We start from the raw sequence: 22,151 nt of genomic DNA, 5'->3' as shown, positions 1-22,151 counted from the left end.
TACAAAATAACTTGTCCAACACGCATCCGTGCAGGAATACAGTATGCCATGTGTCATGCAGGATTTACACCGGTCGCAAAAATAGACATTGCAGTCCAGCCAGTGCTTGAATTTAGCTCTGGATCTTCGCACAACCTGGCTGTCATGTTATGGTCGTAGGATTATTACATAAATTAGCCGACTTCATTCACCAAATTCATAACGGCTTGCTCACAGCTACATTTTCAGAAATAGGCAGATAGCAAAAGATTTCCTCGATTGTAGTGTTTTGATATAAGCAATTCAAAGAATTTTCCAGAATACCTCCCCTTTATCACATCGGTCAGAACAAATCATGCTAATATAGAATGCTTTTCATACATGAAAATGCAATTCAAAGTGCTTCATGTTATTAAAATCAACCCCTCGTTCACCACCACCAGCCCAACACTCACAAGGACGCAAAAACACAAATTAAAGGTAAGAATTTCTGTTTCTGTTTGTTTTTGTATATTACACACTTTTTATTTAATAACAACACAAAACAAAAAAATTGGTGTTTTTTGTGGGGTATGAAACAGATTCAAAGCATTTCCATTCATTTCAATGGGGCAAATTGCTTAAATTAAGTTGTGACCTTGGTCATGCAATGACTTAATTGCACATATCAAGGTACCACTGTACCTCAGTGGATACATTTCAATCGAAAGGAGACAAAAAGGACCCTAGCATCAAAGTGAAACTACAGCTAACTGGTGAAACAAAGCGAAATGTAATGCAGAGTCCAGTTCATGCTAACATTTGCATGTGCTGTAAGTTTATTTTTGACATTGCTAGCACATGTTTCGACTGATGCAAAAATGACACAGCAACGATAAATCTGCAGTGGGTGGCCAAGAATTTTTTACGCCATTCATGAACGCTTGGAACCGTGGCTGATCAATAGAAAAGGTAGCACCTTTTTGTGCCAACAGAAAAGGGAGCACAGTCGGTAAAGTGCAGAGGAAAGGGGACATAACATCACGAGCAGACATGGTTGTGTGTGCGAGAGCATTATCCAGAAGGAAGAAGGAGGCCGCTGCTTTAAAGCAAAACATAGCATTTACCATTCATCTCATAGCCCGCTGCTCTCCATGTGCCTGATAAGCACCCTGCAGACAACTCCTGTGCTGCAGTCAGCCAGACAGATTAGCTCCCCTTACTCACACATATTGTGGGAGTGTGTGTGCGCAAACCTGCCACTGCAAACCAAATGATTCACATATATTCTGACTGAAGTCAATTGACAATGAGGATCCAATGAGAATCACTCATAGGTGTTTTCTGTTATTAGGCCTTCCCCAACAAGAGAAGACACAGAACGCAATTAGTGACATCCTGAGTGCTAAAAGGTTAAGTCAACCCAAACATATTTTTTTTCAAGAATATGCTCTATGCAAGCGACTAGTTGAAACAAGGCATTCTGATAAATATTGCGCTTGTGGAATAAGAGTTAATCCACCCGTTTTTGGCCATCTCTCGGAGTGGCCATTTTGTGACTTCTGTTGCCTGAAAATGACAGTACAACTGCTCAGGGCTGAGGTAACAACCAATCACGGCTGACCTGTTTTCTGAAACTGAGCCATGATTGGTCGTTACCTGAGCCCTGAGCAGTTGTGATGTCATTTTCAGTCAACAGAAGTGACAAAATGGCCGCCCCCTGAGATGGCTAAAAAGGGGTGGATTTTGCTGCTTAACTCATATTCCACAAACGCAATATTAATCAGAATGTCGTGTTTCAACTAGTGGGCCTGCTGGGAACATATTCTCGAAAACAATATGTTTGGGTTGATTTTCCGCTTTACGTCAGACAAGGCGCGCAGCTGGACACTTTTTGGGCTGTGCGGATCCTCCCATCGTCTTAAGTATGTCACATACATATCTTCATATACGCACTCTGATTGGAGCAACCCTTATATGAGGGTGATCCCTGTCAAATCTCAACTGGACTGCATTCTCCCAAAAACTTAAGCGTGTGGGCAAAAATTGAATTTTTCACTGTATTTTTTATTTTATTCAGTGGTGAGGTGTTCGCTGTGTTCCAAGGGTACAACAACAACAACTCACTGGGAGAAGAAAAACATTCCTGTACACCAATTGACTTTTGTTACTAAATGACGGGGTGTTTTATAAGGATGGAGAGCGTTAAAAAAACACACACTTAAAACCAAAAAAACTTATTTCTGAATACAAATGAATCCATCGCCCCTTGTTTTGTTGTATTGTCCAAGTTACGCAAGCATATTCAATGCCCTTTTCCTGTTTCCACAAGCACTTCGTTGTCCTCTGCCTACTTAAGACCAGGCCATTTTCTGAAAGTGACAGAAAAACATTACACAACTTGCCATATCATAAGATATTACCTTTTTGGAAAAATTTACACGTATAGAATACCTTAAAAAAAAAAGCATCATAGACTTTGTTGAGAAATTATTTGGTTATACTTTTTAAAATTATTTATTTTATTTATTTTATTCACTATTTATATATTATTTTTATTATTTTATTATTTCCTAGTCATTCTTAAGAAACAAAATAGATGCAAAAAAAATCAATGCACCACACCTTATGGGCCCTATTTTCATGCCCGGTGCAAAGCGCAGTCTCATGGGTGGAGTTTTCCTCTTCTTTTTTTGTGGGGGTATTTTCCAAGACTTTGCACAAGTAGAATTGGGCGTAAGGGGCGTTTGCATCATTGTGTGGGATGGAATGAAGATGACTCCCGACCAATTGAAGCGCCTCCCCTATTTAAATCAGGGCGGTCGAAGCGCACACCGTGCTTGATATTGCGGAAGCACAAATAGCTTTGCTGGTGTCCGTGCCTGAAATTAGCGCGCCAAAGTGTGTTTAGTGTGTGTATGTAAACTGCAAGAACTTCCATTGCAAATAATGTAGTGGGCCGCATGTGATGTGAGCAGTTGGAGACCGCCTTGCACCCACGACTGGGTGTGATCACAGATACTGTAAATATGAATATATTTTATATTATACTTTATACTTTATATTAATAAATCGCTACAATTTCTTACATTCTCAAACTATCACTTAAACAACTGTTTTAGGAAATGAGAATGTTTCATTACCGGTAACCTACTTAAAGAACAAGCCGCTGCTTCCAAGCAAACAGACTAACAAACATTTCAAGCCCTTCAAGTTTTTTTTATAATTATATTTAACCAATTGTCTATTCTTTTCAAATCAGTCATGATGAAACCCGTCCCCTCTAAAAAAATAATGACCACGCAATCCTCTTACATTGTGGTCCTTAATCAAGAACAAACTGACACAAACACAGATAGGCCATGCCATGTTTTTTTCTCTTTTTTTTTCTTCTGGTCATCTTATGGGTGGTGAGTGCACATGTTGCAAAACGTGAGAAATTCAGTGTGCGTGCGTGATTTCGACTTGAAGTGACTGCAGGGTGAAGAATAACAGGTCCCCTCACTTGGTTCTCGCAGCAAAAAGGATGATGAATTCCACACGCAATAGTTATCATACAGTCTCTCGGGGTGGTACAGTTTATTCTCCACATGAAAAATGGAGCAACCTGCTCTAAACTCTGCCACAGGGCTGCGCCTAGGTAGTACTCCAAAAACCAAAATGGACAGAGGATATCATTAAGCAACATGAAGATGTCCTTTCATCTGCACCGATTAGTTTCTTGAGGCAGAAAAGAGCAGCTCTCGTGTGTTATAATTTGTCGTAGATGAGAGCCCTCACTCAACGAAACATCCCACGCACTGCTTATCATAGCTGGGCATTTTACTAAAAATCTGTGGTCCGTTTATCGCTTTCAGAATACAGCCACGAAAATAGACGATTATATAAATGGGAAAAATTGGCTTAACTATGCTTAGTCTGACTATTTTTTTAAGTTTCCCGTCTATCGTTTATTGCCTACAAAATGGGCATTCATCGTAGGTGGATAGGCGGACCGGTATGTCACATAGGCAGTCTGCCCAGCTCCGCTGTTTATAAACTTTGTATGGGATTTATGAGAGTATACAGCACCCTGAGAACACGCACACATGGCCACACACACACACACACACACCCACACACACACACACCCACACACCCCCACACACACACATACACACAAACAGGGCCCACCAGCGGTGTTGAGAATGGTGTGTTAGCTGGAGATAAGATTTTGTCTGATGTTCCAATTCCTGTGATTCCTAAGCCAAATGGGCTTCTTCTTGGTAGTGCCTTGCAAGGAGGTGTTTGGACTTGTATGATCCTGTGGAAAACTAAAGACTGGGCGGCATCCTAAAAACCCTCTATATACAGTGGATCCCGGTATCAGACATTTCACCCTGACTGTAATTTCGGGTGGAAAAAAGTCAGAAAAAGATTTTTTCATCGGCACACCAAGTCAAAAAAACAAAAAAAAAGAAAAAGAAAAAAATGTCATTTGACTAAGGCAAAGTCATTTCAGAAAAAAAGTGGTAAATGGCTTGAATGAAGATTTTATCCTTGTCCTCCACTGCCATAGTTTCAATGTGTTAAGTGTCAGTTGAAAAGAAGATGTCACGTGAGGTAAATTGCTCCAAATGGAGACACAGTGCCAACCGTAATTTCCATGTCAACAGGTAAGGTGACTAAAAAAGATGTGGTGGGAATTCAGACATACCGTAGTTAACATGATCATTGCGAATCTGGCTACTTAATTCAGGAGACAGCAAAAAAAATAATAATAATAAACCTTGGTAGACATGGTAGGCCAAAACGCTCTGATACTAGCATAATTTTTAAATGAGCCTATACACTCCCAATCAGTATTTATATCAATGACTGATGCATCTTGACTTACAACCTGGTTGTAAGATGGTCGATTTCCCTGTTATCTAATTAAGAAGGCTATGAATGCTTGAGCTCTACTTTTCTGTTGCTCAGATGAATGGCACACACATGCTCTTTTGACCATGAAATGGATAGTGGGCTGTCGTCTACCTGTAAACTAGCCATTATATTTTCTAAACTACTCAAAGACAACCCAACCAAAATATTTTATACAGACCATGCTGTGAGAGATGATGGAAGTTTGGTCCCAAGTCTGTCCCTTAAGAAGTGGCTACTGCTTTAATAGACAGACTCGTGATCTTCTCTGTACGCCTTGTTAAACTGGAACAGTTTTTCTATGTACTGTAACAGGGGAGGTTAGAATGCTCTCTTTGTGGTTGTATTGTGATTTATATTTAACGGGAATGCAGTCGGACTGAACAAGGTTTTAGAGGGGACGGACAGGGGGGAAAGAGAGAACAGAGCACACAGACCAGTGTGTGGAATTAGAAAAAAAAAAAAGGGGTGTATCTGGTGCAACCTCAAACACAAGACATATTTGTCATTGTTTTCATTTCAGGTCAGTGGCAGTCACATTTCTGCCACCCATAAGTATTCTGCACTATATTGTTCACAAACATGATGGAATGTCTATACATGTATTTCCAAAATGGAAGACGATTCCTCAGGCCTCGTTGACTTCCAAGTTGTTCTCATCAATCCATCCATTGCCTGTACCGCATATCTGTTGGTTGTTACCTTACCTCGGAGGCAGGTGTGCAGGAGTCTATCCCAGCTGTCTTTGGGTGATAGGCGGTGTACACGCTGACCTGTTTGCCAGCCAATCACAGGGCACAAATAGAGAAACAACGCAGAGATGGCTAAAAATGAGTGGATCAACACTTATTCCACAAACACAATATTTATCAGAATGCCTTGTTTCAACTAGTGGGTTTGCATAAAACATATTCTTGAAATACAAATGTTTGCGTCGACTTCCCATTTAAGGGCTTTTTTTGTGATTAGATTTAGGACAAATTGGCACGGGCCGCAAATGCAAACATTTTTTTTTTCAAGAATATGTTATTTGCAAGCCCACTAGTTGAAACAAGGCATTCTGATAAATATTGCATTTGTAGAATAAAAGTTAATCCACCCGTTTTTAGCCATCTATGGGGGCGGCCATTTTGTCACTTCTGTTGACTGACAATGACATCACAACTGCTCACAACAACCAATCATGGCTGAGATTAAGAAAACAGGTCAGCCGCGATTGGTCGCAAGCACTAGTGATGTCATTTTCAGTCGACAGAAGACAAAATGGCCGCCCCTGAGATGGCTAAAAACGAGTGCATTTTGCTGCTTAACTTATTATATTAGATTAATATAATATATTATATTATATATTATATTAATATTCCACACACGCAAAATTAATCAGAATGCCGTGTTTCAACTAGTGGGCCTGTGGGAATATATTCTTGAAAAAAATATGTTTGGGTTGACTTCCGCTTTAAAGTATTTTTTTATTTAGCTTTTATACAAAATACAATTGAATTGTATTGTTAGTGTACACCGTTTTTAATGTTAATATTCAAACTGTGCTTAGTGTTACAGTACAGTGGCTAGCAAAAATATTAAATATACCTTTTATTAATAAAACCTCTTCCTTGTTTTTGGTGAACATGTGGGCCTACTATGTGATGTACTTCAATGTTGGTCCTCATCGTGGTACTTTGAGAGCCAAGTATTTCTTGGGGTGGTACATGGTGTAAAAGGTTTAATACCATTGTCCTAAATAAAACATACAAGCAGTTGGGGTTTCAAGGAGGGAGCAACAATACCAACCCTAGCTGCTGTGACGCTTGTTTAATGTACTAAATAGAACAATATTTTTTTTTAATCCGTGAATAAAATAAATTCACCATCTTGGGTTGACAAAGTGCTCAATTATTCAATCTGCATCAATTAGGCAATCATCTGGCACTATATTCAACCCAACAAAAAACATAAAATATGAAACTGCATTGTACAACATAGACCAGTGTTGGCAACACAGTCCCCTCAGACAATTAAACTGCATTTCAATTTTGTTTAAAACATATTGGGTTTTTTTTATGGGTTACCTTGATTAGATGAATAGCATTCAAACACATTGAAACATATTTAAAGACAGGGATTGACTTGATAAATTACATTGTAGTTTCTGCCGTGCAATTTTCTTGGATGAGATCCAAATAGATCATTCACAAAACCAGTAGGGCCACTTCTTCAACCGCCAGCTTCGCAACTGAATGGTCTCAGGGAGTGATTCCCAAACAGGGTGCGTGAGAGATTATCAGGTGTTGTCCCAATTTCACATATCTTGTCAGAAAATTCATTTCGATTAATTAAGAATATATTTTTGTTTGTCTATACCAACGATGTGTCGTGACAGGCACAGTAATTCAACTCTCTTGCATTAGATGAGAGAGGGTGCAGTGAAACAGGTATACCTCTTCCACCTGTTGTTATTCATACAACAGAAAAAGTCATGGTTTGTCAGTGTGTTCAACTAAACAAGCCCGGATTTTACACTGAGTAGATTTGTGATTTGTTATTTCAGTTATAATATAATTGTTTTCTGGTGGTGTTTTTCTAATGCAAAATTGGTGCCTTAACTTAATAAAATTTGGGAAACACCGGTCTAGGGGCCTTAAAAATTTCTCACCCATGTCCCGGCATTAAGAAATACCTTAATACATAGCAAACTTTGCACGGATCTGATCGACTGGATTGGATTCTTTATGCAAAACCGGTTATCGGTTGTAATTTCATTTTTTTGCAGATTAATCGATGATGTCATTGACTGCATGCGCAAAATTAGACATTACAGTAAACACAATCTTGGTCACTCCAAGGGCATTTTATACTGCCATCGTTAATAATCTAAGGTTGCTCATCATACACAGTTGTATTTTGTTCTCCCCCCACCCCAATATTTTAAAATAATTTGTCTTTTTAAATTGAATTTTGAATGAAGAAACCCTTCAGTTAACCTCAAAAGCATTTTTTGGGGGGAAATTTAGAAGAAGTCAAGGACAGCACAATGAAAACTTGCAAACTCCACACAGGAAGGCTGGAGCCCAAATTCGACCTGGAACCCAACCTCAAAGTTCAGAACACTCGTCCACCATCATGATGTCAACCTTTGTCATTTTTACCAAAATATAAAGTAAATGAACGTCTCAATTAGATAATTTATTAAGGATGGTGGCATCCCGTGTTAGGTTTGCTTTTTCTTGGTAGATGTAAGATGAATGCCATTACATTCGATTTGTACCTAAAGATAGGTTACATGTAACATTTCTTTCAGTATTCATACTGTATTTGGGTGTAGGACCAGTGGAAAAAGTCTAGAGGAAACTGTCTTACTGCTACTCGCTATTTCCAAAGTAATAACTGATAAGAAGAACATGAAGCATGAACGATAAAAAGCGAATGTAAAATATGGTTATGTGAAGGTGTGTAATTTGGAAGTATGCCTGCAGTAGTTACGTTAAACTGTGAAATACATTTTACATTTGACACAATATATGAAAATATACAAATCATAACACTGACAACATGAGGATATTTTTTTATTTGAATGGCGAGGTTGTTCGCAAGTCTATGACACCACTAGGACTCCCCTAACCAATGAAAAAGTCCTGAGGAAACTGCTGCCGTACCGGTCTGTCACGTCGCCATATTGGCTCTAACTGTTTCACCCGGCCTCAAGGAACTCTGGGAATCCTCCCTGAGCCAACATGGAAGACGGCGGGGAGCAGTTTCACAACCACTGGTGTGGTGGGCGGAGCTTGGCTTTCTGGATTGCTCCGTGGAGCTGAACGGAAGACATTGATGTGGAGAAGAAAACACGAACCAAGAGAAGTGGAATGAAGTAAAGCGTGACGTGACGAGACGCTTTTGGATTGTTCCCCGACAATTTAACCGTCGCGAGAGAGAGGAGCGACGCTGTGCAGCCACGTCCCGGCGGACACGAAGGTTGTCAAGCGGCGGCTTCTCGGGATGTGAAGCTCATCGTAAACACACCTGGACACAAATTAAAGTGGACGCACACAGCCGGCTGGACTGATTGTAAGGCTGAGACTAGAGTCGTTTGCTTTCTCACTCCGGAGTGTGCCATCGGGAAAACTGGGAAAGGCGGGGCCGGACTAGTGGTGGTCTCCCACACCGGGATTACCGAGCTCCCCCTACACCGCTTCGTACCCAACGACGCAGCGGAATTACAGGGGGGAGCCGGGGGTGGTCGGGGGAGCTTCCACGGACGCTAACCGGGAATTATCCACCGACGACACCGCCGCCGTTGGGCGCGGGCGACGTTTGTCAGTCATTCCTGTCAACGGTCACCTGGTCGTGGCCCTTTTCCCTCTCTGTTTGGAGTCTAAACCAGTATTAGTCGGGATTTGCACCTTCCCGGTGGAACTGGGACTATGGCGGACGACGACATTCTCTTCGAAGATGTGTACGAGCTCTGCGAGGTGATCGGGAAGTAAGTGTTTGCATTGCCGCTGTTAGTCCCGCATTTCGCTTTTCCAATTAGCGAGCGCGATGCAGCGCTCATATTGCAATGTGCACGCTTTTAATGTGGCGTCATTGTGGTCGAATCAATAGTAGCATCGTTGGTGTGTATGATATGATCCCTTAATCTCTCCTGTGACGACCTCTGAACTCGCTTGTAAGAGGGCAATGTATTTGTGAGACACACACCAATAAGAAATGTCATGGAAAATAGTTGTAGCATTCCCACTTTTATTGCCAACGTGGGTTTAGGATCCATTACGTTTGCACCAGTGCACAACGTGATTCCAGTCAGTTGGTAACTTTATGCACAGATTAAAGGGCACGCGTGCGCGTACACCCCCACAAAACACACACACACGCGCGCGCACACGCTCACGCTCACGCACACGCGCACGCACAGACCATCCTGAGTCATGCACACCGCACACATCTGGTCATGTTTAGGGAGTGACGGTTCAGGTTCATCTCGGCCACTTGGAATAACATTCAACCCGAATGTGTGCACATCTTTCCCATGAGATGAGCCGTACATTAACACTGCAAATGACTCCAAGTCGTACTGCATTTTCTGCGTCGACGTTGAACTGCTAAAGAACGGAGGGAACGAAAGTCGAGACATGGCAATTAGTCTCCCCTCCGAGGTGGTAGCACAGCTGTAAGGAGGCGGGATGGCGTCTGTATGCAAGGGAATGCTGGACAGGCGGGACAGAAGTGTGAAGTTTCACTTCTCCCGCCCGCCCTGGTGTGTTGAAAGCAAAGTCCACTTGGTTTGGTTGAATTCCAATTTTAATGCCTGCAGCAGTGTTTGTCAACCTTTGTTGAGCAGCAAAATCACAACTCGCATAAGAAAGAAAAATCTCACACCACACCAGAAACGAAAATGTCACAAAAAGTGGATACACAGGTTGAAGAAAGAAATGTACCTTCAGCCAAGGAGGAGAAGACTATTTTCATTGCTATGCCTATCACGTTACCTCACTGTCATGGATAGATAAGCAAAGATACATTATTATCATAAACAAAACATTTTCGGACTGAAGTGGCATGACACTGGTTGGGAAGCACTGGCCTGCAGTATATGACGTCAGATTTTAGCGGGACTGTCTCTTTCCGTTTACATTTCAAGTGACACATCAGATATGCTGTAGTTACATTCACCAAACACAAGGCACAACACGCATGCGCAGCAGCCCACATTTCACCTAAGAGATGACACAAGCGTTAACGCGAAGCAGTGACAACACCGAGGCCAACATCCATCCATCCATCCGTTTTCTATACTGCTTTATTCATCCTCTTCGGGATCGTGAGACGCTGAAGCCTATCTCAACTGACTTCAGGTGAAAGGCAGACTATACCCAATACTGATCAAATGTGAATTACAGGGCAAATATAGAGACAGACCACCATTTACTCATTCACACTATCACTGAGTTGGAACTGAACCCACGCTAAATGCACCGAAGTTAGAAGAGTATAACACGACATCATCAGGGATCACACGCAAGTCAACAGTGATAAATAAATTCTACAACACAAGATGTTACCTCCATTTTTTCCATGGAAAACACTTATTGAAAGTATATCCCTGTTATGTATATATTTTTTCCCGCCTCCCTCAATTTAATTTCTAATGACTTCAATTATACACAGATTTTCTATTTTTCGTGACCGATCCGGTCCGTACCATCCACTGTATATAGTTCAGTTTATGTCTGGAAGGGATTTAGTGGAAAATATGCTGGTAGTATCTGTTAGAAGTGAAAATTGCAATTTCTGTATAGATTTTCTGCCAAGTTGAAAGTAGTCAGTTTAGCAGGAAAGATGAAATAGACACATTATTTGCTTCAGTGGGCGGCATAAAATCATGCCGTGGGCCAGGTCTAGCTCCTGGCCTTGAGTTTGATATCAGTGGTCTATGCTTTAGCAGTAGTTTGATGTTCTTAATTGTGTTTAATTGTGTAATTTTGCCAGATGTGAGTGTGTATAGAGGTCACATTGATGGGGTTTATTTGATCTGTGTGTTTACAGTGCACAATAATTTGCACAAATGGTTATCTCCTGTACATTTGAAAAAGGCCTGATACAGATCAGAAGATATCCAATTCATTTGTTTTTTCTCTCGTCCATATCCCGATTCAATTGTGCCATTCAAGAGCAAAAAATTGTAATTGTCTTCTTTGAACTATGCAGTGTAAAATTGCAACTGCTTTACAATACATATCGCAAAAGACGCTGGTAGTGACTCATAAAATGATCTGATTGTCGCTGTGTCAAGGTGCCCATGTATCCCACCTTTGCTGGATTCTTTGTAAAAGTCAACAGCAGATAAATGTCTGGTCTTCGATTTTGACTGATGTGCCAAATTTGCAGTGTCGCTGTATAAAGGCCTAGTTAGACCAAAAAGACGCTGGCCAACAGTGACAGACGCTTACCCCCTGTGGCGTCCGGCCGGCTGTCGGCACGTCACGCTGGAGAAATACACCGCAAAGACAGACAGCGACGCTGACCATTAAAGTACCTTCTGCGCATGCGGGAGATGTAATACCCCTCCATACAATCGGCGGCGGTAGTCACTATTTCTCATTGTTAGAAAAATCCAACCAGAAAGCTGTTGGCCGGGGGCGGATTATAAAAACGTAAAAAATGCATTCAGCTATATTCTTCGCTCGCGATGAACTCCCACGCGAAGTAAACCATCACGTTCTTGACACGGTATTGTGAAATACTTACATTGTCAACCCTCGCTCTTTTTTAAGGTTAAGATTAAGGCAGGGGAGGCGTGCTCACTGTTTTTCCGCATTTGTCGCATTTGCCACAATCAGAGTGACCAAAGGTCACGACTGGCGACGCCGATTCAACATGCGTAACCGCCCCCAAGACGCTTACAGACGGGTTACGACACTACGACGGTGGCCACTACACCAAACAGACGGCGCATTCAGACGCCACAACACTTCACGACCTCCGACGTCGGTTTGGTGTACCAGGGCCTTTAAAGAGGCTGATGATTCCATCAAAGTGCGTGCTGAAATAAACGTGCCTTTCACATTAGCAACATTTTTCCACCTTTTCTATCACAGGATGAGGGACAAAGTTGACCCTGCCAAATTCCAACTCCAGAGACAGTACCACAGCTCTACGAGGCAGGACAGAATTGTGGATTTTACACAGTCACTTTTCTTTTAGAAGCAATTGTCATCATAAGATGGCTCCGACTTTACCTGCAAAGGGGGCTTGAGATACGAGTGACCTGACTGAGGAGTTCTTGGAGATACGAGCTGTCATTTGACAGACTTTTAGCTTTGTCTTGCGAGCGCAAACTTGAGATACGAACACTGTATGGTCGCAGCAAACTCAAGTCACTTCACCATAAGCAGCTTTTTGGCAAATAATACGTTTAACGAAAAAAGAGTCTTCAAGCTATTTTATGCTTGTCACATCTGAAATTTTATGTTAAATTAACATAAAAGAGATTTACACATTGTATATTTAAAACAACCAAACTATGTTGTCTTAAGAATGGCCCGTTAGCTTAGTGCTAACATGTAATGGAAAATGTAATTGATGTGCTAACGGTTAGCACCAATATTTTCAGTTTTATAATCCCCTTAAGCAATTGATATTTGAACACAAATGATACATCACATGTAGACAGATAGTAGGGCTGTTCCATTTTGCCCAACAAGAAAATCCAGATTTTCTCTCATACCCAATTTTACGATTACGATTTCTTTGTAAAATAAAAAATAATGAAAAATGAAGTATTTTGAATGTCTTTTATTTGAACTTAATTCTTCTTTCTTTTAACTCAAAGTGCCAGTCAATTTAACTTAATACACACAGAACAATCCATTGGGATTAACAGCATTTTACTTGCACAATAGATTTCAGATCTGTTCTTAATTAAACCAATAATGAAAGTAGAACGTACATATAACATCTGAAACGAAATCATCAACATGAGAGAAGGTAGACCGTGAAGTCTGTAAACCAAACAGTCTGTCAGCAAGTAATTTTGCCAACCAGCCTTTCACCTTTCTGTGTTATATAGTGCTACCTCCCACCTGACCACAGCGGGCACACCAGAAGGAGCAGCACACCAAATTGGATTACAGTATTAAATAATGAGGCACAACCTGTTTTATGCTCTTATTAGCACTGTTTTTAACATTGGCGTTCCAAGTCCACAAACAACTGGAATGTCTTCTAAATTGGTTTAGGTTGTCGGCAACATGTTGCAGACGTAAGACATAAGAGACATAGACGTAAGGTAGGGGTGGGCGATATGACGATATTAAATCGTTAAGGACTTTAACGTGTTAACGATCTCATAAAGCCGAAAGATCGTTTGATCGTCTACAGGGCACATTCTATACAGTTTAGCTCTATGGCGCTGACGCATACCCGACCAACCAATCACAGAACGCACAGTGCATCATACGTGGTACTCCCTGCCTCCCTGTTTGTTTGTAATAGCGGAAAGTCTCCACAAAGCAGAGTTGGTCCCGAAAAGAAACTCCATCCACAGTGTCAATTTGGTTCTGCTTTTCCTCGGAGGAGAAAGCGCAAACCAGCTATTTGCGAAGTTTGCAGGGACTCGGTTCGGACGTCAAATGGCAACACGACAAACCTGTTTAATCACTTGCAGAGACGGCACCCAAAAAACTACGCCGACAGCCAAAGCAAACGGTGATCAGACACATGGTAGCCAGAGGCAGCCGCTAGCTCCAAGCTAATACAACCCACGGTAACACAGTCATTCATCAAGGGCACTCCATATGAAAAAAACAAGCAAGCAGTGTAAAGAAGTAACTGAGGCAGTGTCTTATTACCTTGCTGGGACATGATTCCCATTAAAACAGTGGAAAATGAGGGCTTTAAATGACTCTTCTAAGTACTAGGCCCGTGTTACGAGCTGTGGTTTTATGTTTACGTTATGTTACCTTTTATGTTTTCATTCACTGCACATTTTGATAAAAATTGGCACAATTCAAATTAAAACCTGTTCAGAAAGCTTAGCTGGCTTAAAATGTCATTCTTTTTCTTTTAGGGTTTTATATACATTTCAAATATGTTTTATGTGTTTAACGTGAGGAAAATGGTCAAAAATGTGCACATTAGTCTAAAAAAAAAACACGATGTAAATAAAGAATCATGATAAAATGATGATCGTAATTTTATTTTTTTAAAATTGTGATATTATATTTTGGCCATATTGCCCACCACTAACGTAAGGCTATGTAAATGGAACAGCAAAAACTTGAATGTGTAGTGTGAGCAACTCAGTTAGCTTTTGCAGTCAGAATGTAAAAATGCCACTTCTGTATTTGAACATGCACTAGTAAAGCAGCACTGCTTAATTCTAAGCCACTGCTACCAACGACACTGCTGCAGTGTTCTTAGAATTGTGCGTGCAATTAATTCGAGACATTTCCTCGCTGCTGTGCTAATGCCACCGGGATGACTAATAACCCAAATTGGTTATAAACGGCTGTGTTTATTTTTTGACGGCCCATCCTCTCCAGGCGTTTATTCCCTTTCACATCCTTTGAGCTCACCTTTTTTGTATTGCAAAATAAGCTTCAGTACCTGCGCTACACCGGGGGAAGTAGCAGTTGATATCACAGCGTTTCACAAACCAGCCGAGGAATGAAAGACTGTCAAGGGAGACGCTTGCTTCGTGTTTGTACACAACAGAGGCGCTTGAATGAGCGCAATGGAACCGAGTCTGTTCCTGCTTTAAGCAACGCACGAATAAGCGAGCGTCATGCGAATGAGGCCCTCCTTTGGGTGCACAAACCTGACAGTCAGTCAGTCAAAGCCTGGGTGACTACTCGCGGGTCTTCTAGACAGGCCGAAAAGACCAATGCTGCATGTTTAGGCAAGCCTCAAAACGATGTCTTAAACACGCACCTGTGGCGAGCCACAGAGATCTTAGCAGCGCCTTTTGTGTAGGACGTTTTGGATGTGTGCACCGTCAGAGCTCACATGGGCCAGCAGAAACACTCAAATACGAGCCAGTTGTACAAACACACATCCGAGTTCTCTTACTAATTTAAGTGAATTATAGCCTGTAACCTTCCAATACAAGTCAACTAGTCTATTTCCTGCCACAGCTGTACTCCTTGTGCAGTATTTATTCTTGAGAGGCAGAGTGAGACTACAGCCAACGTGAAGTAGAACACCAATTTTATAAGACCCCAGTGAGGAAATCTCACATTTCCTCACCTCTACCAGCGTTTGAATGTGTTGGTAATGTATTTGGTCTTTTCTACTTCAAATAAACTTTGAAAAAGGTGTGGTCTGTTCTCCTTCAGATGCTAACTGAGTCTGAAGTCTTGCAAGACTGCCCTAAGTTCAGGGCTTTGTGTGAATTTAAAGATATGCTTTTCCAAGTGCTTCAAAACTTATGGAGTTCTGTAAAGTTACAATGTAGATAGTATAGCCCCCTGTAGTGTGCTTGGGAAAAAAATAGTTCTTCAAAGCTTGTGTAGAAATTGCACATCTGCCTCAAAGTTGGTGACTCAGAGAAGAAAAGCAAAGGATCAAGCGAGATGGGAGCAAGTAAATAGAGATGTGAAGACTAAACAAGACAAGAATGAGGCCAGTCAATTTAGGATGGACGGTGCATCAGAGTCAGTGAGGGGATCTGGAGAGTTTAGGGAAAGGTGGTCCATTAGCTTGACTCTCACGTCGAGAGACAGAAGATTCTTCTGGACCGTGCTGTCTTCTGGCTTATTCTCCAAAATAAAAGCATAGTGTAGGGGCCAAAAGTTCATTTTATTCGATTGGCGACAATCATTTCTGCGCAAGCCACCCAGGTTCAATTAGAATGCAGTTGCCACAAGGTTGATGCCGCCAGCCACAAACCCATTAAATTATTACGAGGCCAACATCTGTCTCCGCATGCTGCAAATGGAGCCAAGATAGCCATCTCAATGGACACCCTGAAGATTTAGCAGTAGACGCTGTCCTATCATGTACTATATTTCTACAGAGATGATTTACTCAAGTAGGAGGACACAGAATTTCCCTTCATTTGCATACTTCCTGGCACTGGAGTAGGCTTTACAGAGCCTGGATGGATGTCATTAAGTATCTTAAGTGTATATATATTACTTTGATTTCGAGTCGATTTTCGATTTTCTTCAAATGAAGCTTCAGTGCATTTACAACATACATTTACAAACATGACAGAAAATGACATCATACCATCAAATACATTAAAACTATTACTTAATGCAAGTACACTAAAGAGGTTTTGTGAGGGAAGCCGTCCTTTTTCAAGATTTTAAAAGGGTTCAAGTAAGGCAAGACCTACTGTACTACTTGCCATCATGTATAAATATTCAATTAAACAATACAATACTATTCATTCTTCTCTCTGCTTCTTTTCATTCAAAATTTGCATTTTCATGTAAACATGCTCCTCTATTTAACAAATAAAAAAAAAAAAACTTTTGCAAAGCTGATTTGAATAAAAATAATTTTGAGGCCTTTTACTGTGTAGATCTCAAAACTCAATACTCTGTGGTACAAAACAGTACAAATATAAGCAAATAACATTGCTGATACTATAAGTATTATACTTTTGACATCGTTCCCTTCGTCAAGGCTGATGTCACGCGTCTTCCGATATTCGAGCGTGTGCTAAATTGTTAATGTAGCCGTCGTCTTATTTTATGTCTGGATACGTATTAATTGTGATACACATTGCGTGTTCATAGCTGCTGGTTCTCCGGACGAAACGCGGTTCTAGCCGGACTTCTGTGAAAAGACCTCTGTACACCTAAGCACTTATTTTGGGTCTTTCCCGACTCTGCGATTAGCATGCTTAGCGACTCCTCGTTCTCCTCCTTGGTGAAAGCGCTACACGCCGCTACCTTTTAGTAGGGTCGTTTATTTGTCACCACACAGCTCCTTGCTGCTGCTGCGCACGGACCTACATAAGATATAAATAAATTCCTCTCTGCTGCGGAGGAAGCAAGGTAGCTTAGCGGCTAGCACTGCCAAGCAGCCGCGAAAGACATGACTTTCGGGAGTATGGGTGACAGCGGGAATGTGACGTGGACGCAATGGGTTTTTTTTTTTTATGCCAGCGCCACTTAGGCGCTGATTAGTGTGACCGTACGTTCCGTACTATGGAATGTTCCACAGTAGCCGCTGATTGATGAGCGTGGGTCTGTGGAAAAAACGCAGATTTGATCTTGAAATCGCCTTGTCCGAGAGTCCCAAAACGATAAATCATTCAGCTCCACTGCATAGAACATATTCTTGAAAAAAATGTTTGCGTTGACTTCACCTTTTAAGTGTAAATACCTAGATCAGCTTAAACTACTAGAAGTATTTAGTGAACTTTGACATTGCTATCGTTAGTTTCAGCCCGAATATTTTCCATAGGCTGTGGTCTCATACAATAAGAAAAATGAATCATACGAGGAGATCAATTTGAATAAAATCTCAAGCCTAAGTAATTTAATGTCCCCCTCATCATCATGAATCCACATTAAGAGGGAGTCTGCTGAATAAAAAAAAAAAATAATAAAAAAAAGGAAAATTCAAGTTCTTTGTAAATCTAAGGAATGCAAATATAAAAAGCTTGCACAAGCCGGATGATTCAGTCCAAATGACGTTGATGCATTGTTGAATGTTATTTACTACGCCTGACTGAAATTTGCATGATGACTGTTGATGAGTGCTGGGTTGGGCTCTCCTCATCAGCTGGTTTTGTCCGTGTGCTACATAAAAAAAAATGCAGATGACGCCAGGACCAAAGGCCGGCTGAGCATTCTTTATATATTTTGAGGACAAGCTTGATGTGAGTTATTAAAATATACGGAATAGGAAATCATAATCACGCCCCCCCTAATATATATATATATGTATGTGTGTGTATATATATATATATATATATATATAAAATTGGACTAGTGCGTTGTGACTGAATGGGGTCCCAAGCCTTGTGGGAGATATGCATGTTGTGTTCTCGCCTCCAGGGGGTCTTTTTGGTGTGTGCGTGTGTCTATGTGTGTGCGTGCATGTGAACAAGCAGCATGTGCAATATAATCTAAGCCACTCTGTTGGACTTCGGAGGGTGGGAGAAAATGTGCTGAATGGCTGGTTCCAGCACGCACAATTACACATATAGCAGCGAGATCTCACACTTGGCCACTTAAAATATTTATGCATTCCCATCAAGCCGGAACAAACACCCCTGCTTGAACTTTGCTGTTCTCAGTGGTCAAACAAACACATACACATTAGTCTGGTCAAAATGTGTTACAGTGGAATCTTCACAGTTGGACACAATCGTGTTTGTGAAGTTGTTCTGACTTCCAAACCATTTTCAGTAGGAAAAATTTAAAAGTAATTCATTTTTGTTCAAGGATCAAAGTCTCACTTTCATAAAACCTTTAACTGAACAGGAATGTTTTAAGGATCATTTGAACATACTTAACTGTCATACATGTGTAAAGAGAAGTCAACTACTGTATAGTAAAAGTAAACTAAATTAAAACAACTCACTGTGTGTTGAACTGTTGACAGATATCCAATCAGCCATCATTGTAACTAACCGCATTCAAAACTGGGTGGCTATAATTCATCAGACGTCTGCAAACACTCTATTGCCTTACTTGCCGTGCAACAAAAAAAATAAAAGCTCCATGCCCGCCTGATGGCTGCCTGCTGCCCGCTGCCAGCCGCCGTCTGCCTCCTGAGAGTTGACACGAGTTTAGCGAAGCTATAAATGTCCAAAATATAACCAGTCGGGGTTCGTGTGCTCTCGTCCACTTCAGCATGTGTTAGTGGAGAAGCAATCGCCGCTGTATTTTTTATTTTGTGGAGGTGATCATATGAGCTCACGTTTGATGTCAATAAATCCAAACTATTGTGCAGAACACTTTTATACTTTCACAATGGCAGTTTTGGGGGATATTTTCTCCATTTATTTATAAAGTATTTTTTCATAGACCACACGATTATATGTAAAAATCATGAAGAAAATAAAATGAAACACAATGACTAAATCAGTGATTCCCAACCTTTTATGAATGAAAATTACTTTACTAAAATGAAAAACCTTGCCTTTGTTAGAGCAGAAGTTTGATGCCCTTTACACCACTCGAGAGTGTGTGCGTTCAGAAAGGCAGAGCACGCTGCCTTCTCATTAATTTTCGAATGCAACCTATGTTATAAAGCAATCACCAACTTGTGCCTGAACTGTTTCCATATGTACTGAGACATTGGGGTCTGGTGCCGTATTTTCCGGACTATAATTCGCATTTTTTTTTTTTCCATAGTTTGGCCGGGGGTGCGATTTATACTCTGGAGCGATTTATGTGTGAAATTATTAACACATTATATTGTATCTCTCTCCATTTCAAAGTCAGCAAACAAGACACCAAACAACCACAGGAGGGCGTTCTAAGGCTGCATATAAACCTGCATTAGATATTGACTTTACAACGGGCAGAATAACATGTATAGTGTATATCATTTCACATCTTATTGTAACCCGCATAAAGAAACATAAAGATAAATCCTAAAAGCTATTAAAATGCATGAATAATTTAAACGGTTAAAATCTAACATTTTGATAAATAAGTAATTAAAATAGTATGATAAAGACAATTTGACTGTCTATCAATATACATCTATACAAAATAGTGTACTTGCTTTAAGACACTGGCTGGGGTCTTGCATCAGCCACACGTACGGAGCTGAGAGCGGGGGAGAGATAATTACGACCGAATACATAAATACTTTTGGAGACTTGGAAACATTCTACATGGTCGAGGATAAATAAAAGACTTATTTAATCAATCTACAACCGTTTTGGTGAGTTTAAAGTTATCTTACCGTAACTTTCTTGTATGCTACATGTGTGATTGTTAGCTAAATGTTACCATCGTAGCTCGGTGGAAATGTTGTGTACTAAGAGCACAATTAATTTCCTCCAAAAATGTGACTTATACTCCAGTGCGACTTATGTATGCGTTTTTCTTCTTTGTTATGCATTTTATGGCTGGTGCGACTTGTACGTCGGAGCGACTTCTAGTCCGGAAAATACGGTACTTCGTTTTGGGGCACTCTGAACAACCGAACGGTACATTTGAAGAACGCTCTGAAGTGAAGCAGCTCGCGCTTGGAGCGTATTTCCAAGCACACCCACAATTAGGGAATGGAGAGTTTATATTAAATTTTTCTTGGTTTCGTTTTTTTTTTGTAAAATAAATTTCCAGAGCGACGTATGTTTTTTTCTTATTTTTGATGATGAATTTTTTTAACTGGTGCGACTATCGTCCAAAAAGTACGATATGTATGTATGATGTAATCAATATACACTTATATCGTAAACCTTTTATATCGCATATACGATATATATTGTTATCACGCTATGCTAATCTCAGGCATTTTGTTAAAATGTAAAATTACTGTCGGTGTATGCCTAAAGGCTCCTTTATACGTCCGCGAGCACGTCACTGCGGCAGTGCTGTGCGCAGTTTGCCTTTATACTTGCACGCAACCCACACGTGTTGTTTTGAAAATGTGTTGCAGTTTCACTTTGGGCAGTAGGCGGGTGACACCCTGAATCGGTTGCCAGCCAATCGCAGGGCACACAGAGACAAACAAACATCCGCACTCACAACCACACCTAGGGGCAATTTAGAGTGTCCAATTAACCTACCTTGCATGTTTTTGGAATGTGGGAGGAAACCGGAGTACCCGGAGAAGACCCACGCAGGCACGGGGAGAACATGCAAACTCCACACAGGGAGGCCGGGGCCGGGCTCGAACCCACGACCTCTGAACTGTGAGGCCGACGTGCTAACCAGTCGTCCACCGTGCCCACCTCATATGTTGTTAATTAAAATTAGATTTGTTAGTTCAAAAATGTGTCATCATTATTTGGCCACAAAATGTTTATATTTTTATTTAGTAAACAGATGTTTAGGCCTTTTTCCTGTTATGATCATTTATTAACAATGTTCATGGGTCAGTGTGACCTGCTCTAATGCTTATTCAGAAAAAAAAAAAAAAAATCACCTAACACAATGTTTTTAATATGAATAAACGAAAAAGCAGACAAAGTTAAATCCTCTTTTCCTCCCTTGATTTTCTAAACAGGTCAATTTTAACTCACAACATAAGAAGTTTAAAAAAAGGTTTTGACCTTTGTTTCTTTATAAAATAATATTAACAATTAGTCTAATAATAATAACTAATAATAATAATAATGTACAGTATACTTATTTTCTTACTAAGATTTGAATTTTGAGTGTGTTTAAACATGAGAGAAATGTGAGAAAATGTTAAATCTTAAAACATACATTATAATAATTGTTAAAAAAAAAAAGACGTTTTCTACTTCACGGATTTCACCTATCGCGGGTTACTTTTGCAACGTAACCCCGGCGATAAACGAAGGATCACTGTATACCAAAGTACATCAAAGGATTGCACAGTAATGAAATAATGAAATAATAATTTGAATTGGTATTTGTTAATGATTTGCGCTTTCTGGTCGCCCGGTGAGTTGGGACTCCAGCGACATGTGATCTCATTTGACTAATTGATTAAATTTCTCATAGACAGAGCGCTGCTCCAAAATATAACCGGTAGTCCTACCATTATTCGTCAGATTGGCAAGCGTAATCGCTTTCCCTTGTGAGCTCAATAGTGCGCTCCTCTTGCATGACTGAGGATTTCCACATTGTCAAAGATTCTTCGAGATATAAACTGCCTAAAAGCTTAGAGAGTGACAGAAGTGACTTTGC

General features: G+C 40.6%; 1 protein-coding gene across 17 annotated transcripts in view; it reads left to right on the top strand.

Moving 5' to 3' along the window:
• Positions 1-8,614: 8,614 nt before the first annotated feature.
• caska (calcium/calmodulin-dependent serine protein kinase a) overlaps positions 8,615-22,151 on the top strand; it is a 135,257-nt gene continuing 121,720 nt past the window's right edge. For 14 of the 17 annotated variants that reach the window (XM_086051244.1, XM_086051234.1, XM_086051229.1 and 11 more), the window contains exon 1: positions 8,615-9,337. In XM_086051244.1, the coding sequence (XP_085907370.1) occupies positions 9,279-9,337 (59 nt within the window). In that variant the 5' untranslated portion in view covers positions 8,615-9,278. The remainder of the gene's footprint in view (positions 9,338-22,151) is intronic. The other 3 variants (XM_086051241.1, XM_086051239.1, XM_086051237.1) reach the window with 1 other exon arrangement.

Source organism: Filicampus tigris, chromosome 14, assembly GCF_054856515.1.
Source record: "Filicampus tigris isolate MCC_2025a chromosome 14, RoL_Ftig_1.0, whole genome shotgun sequence".
Taxonomy (NCBI): Eukaryota; Metazoa; Chordata; class Actinopteri; order Syngnathiformes; family Syngnathidae; genus Filicampus; species Filicampus tigris.
The sequence above is the reverse complement of the archived record's forward strand: the minus strand, read 5'-3'. Positions and strand labels throughout refer to the sequence as shown.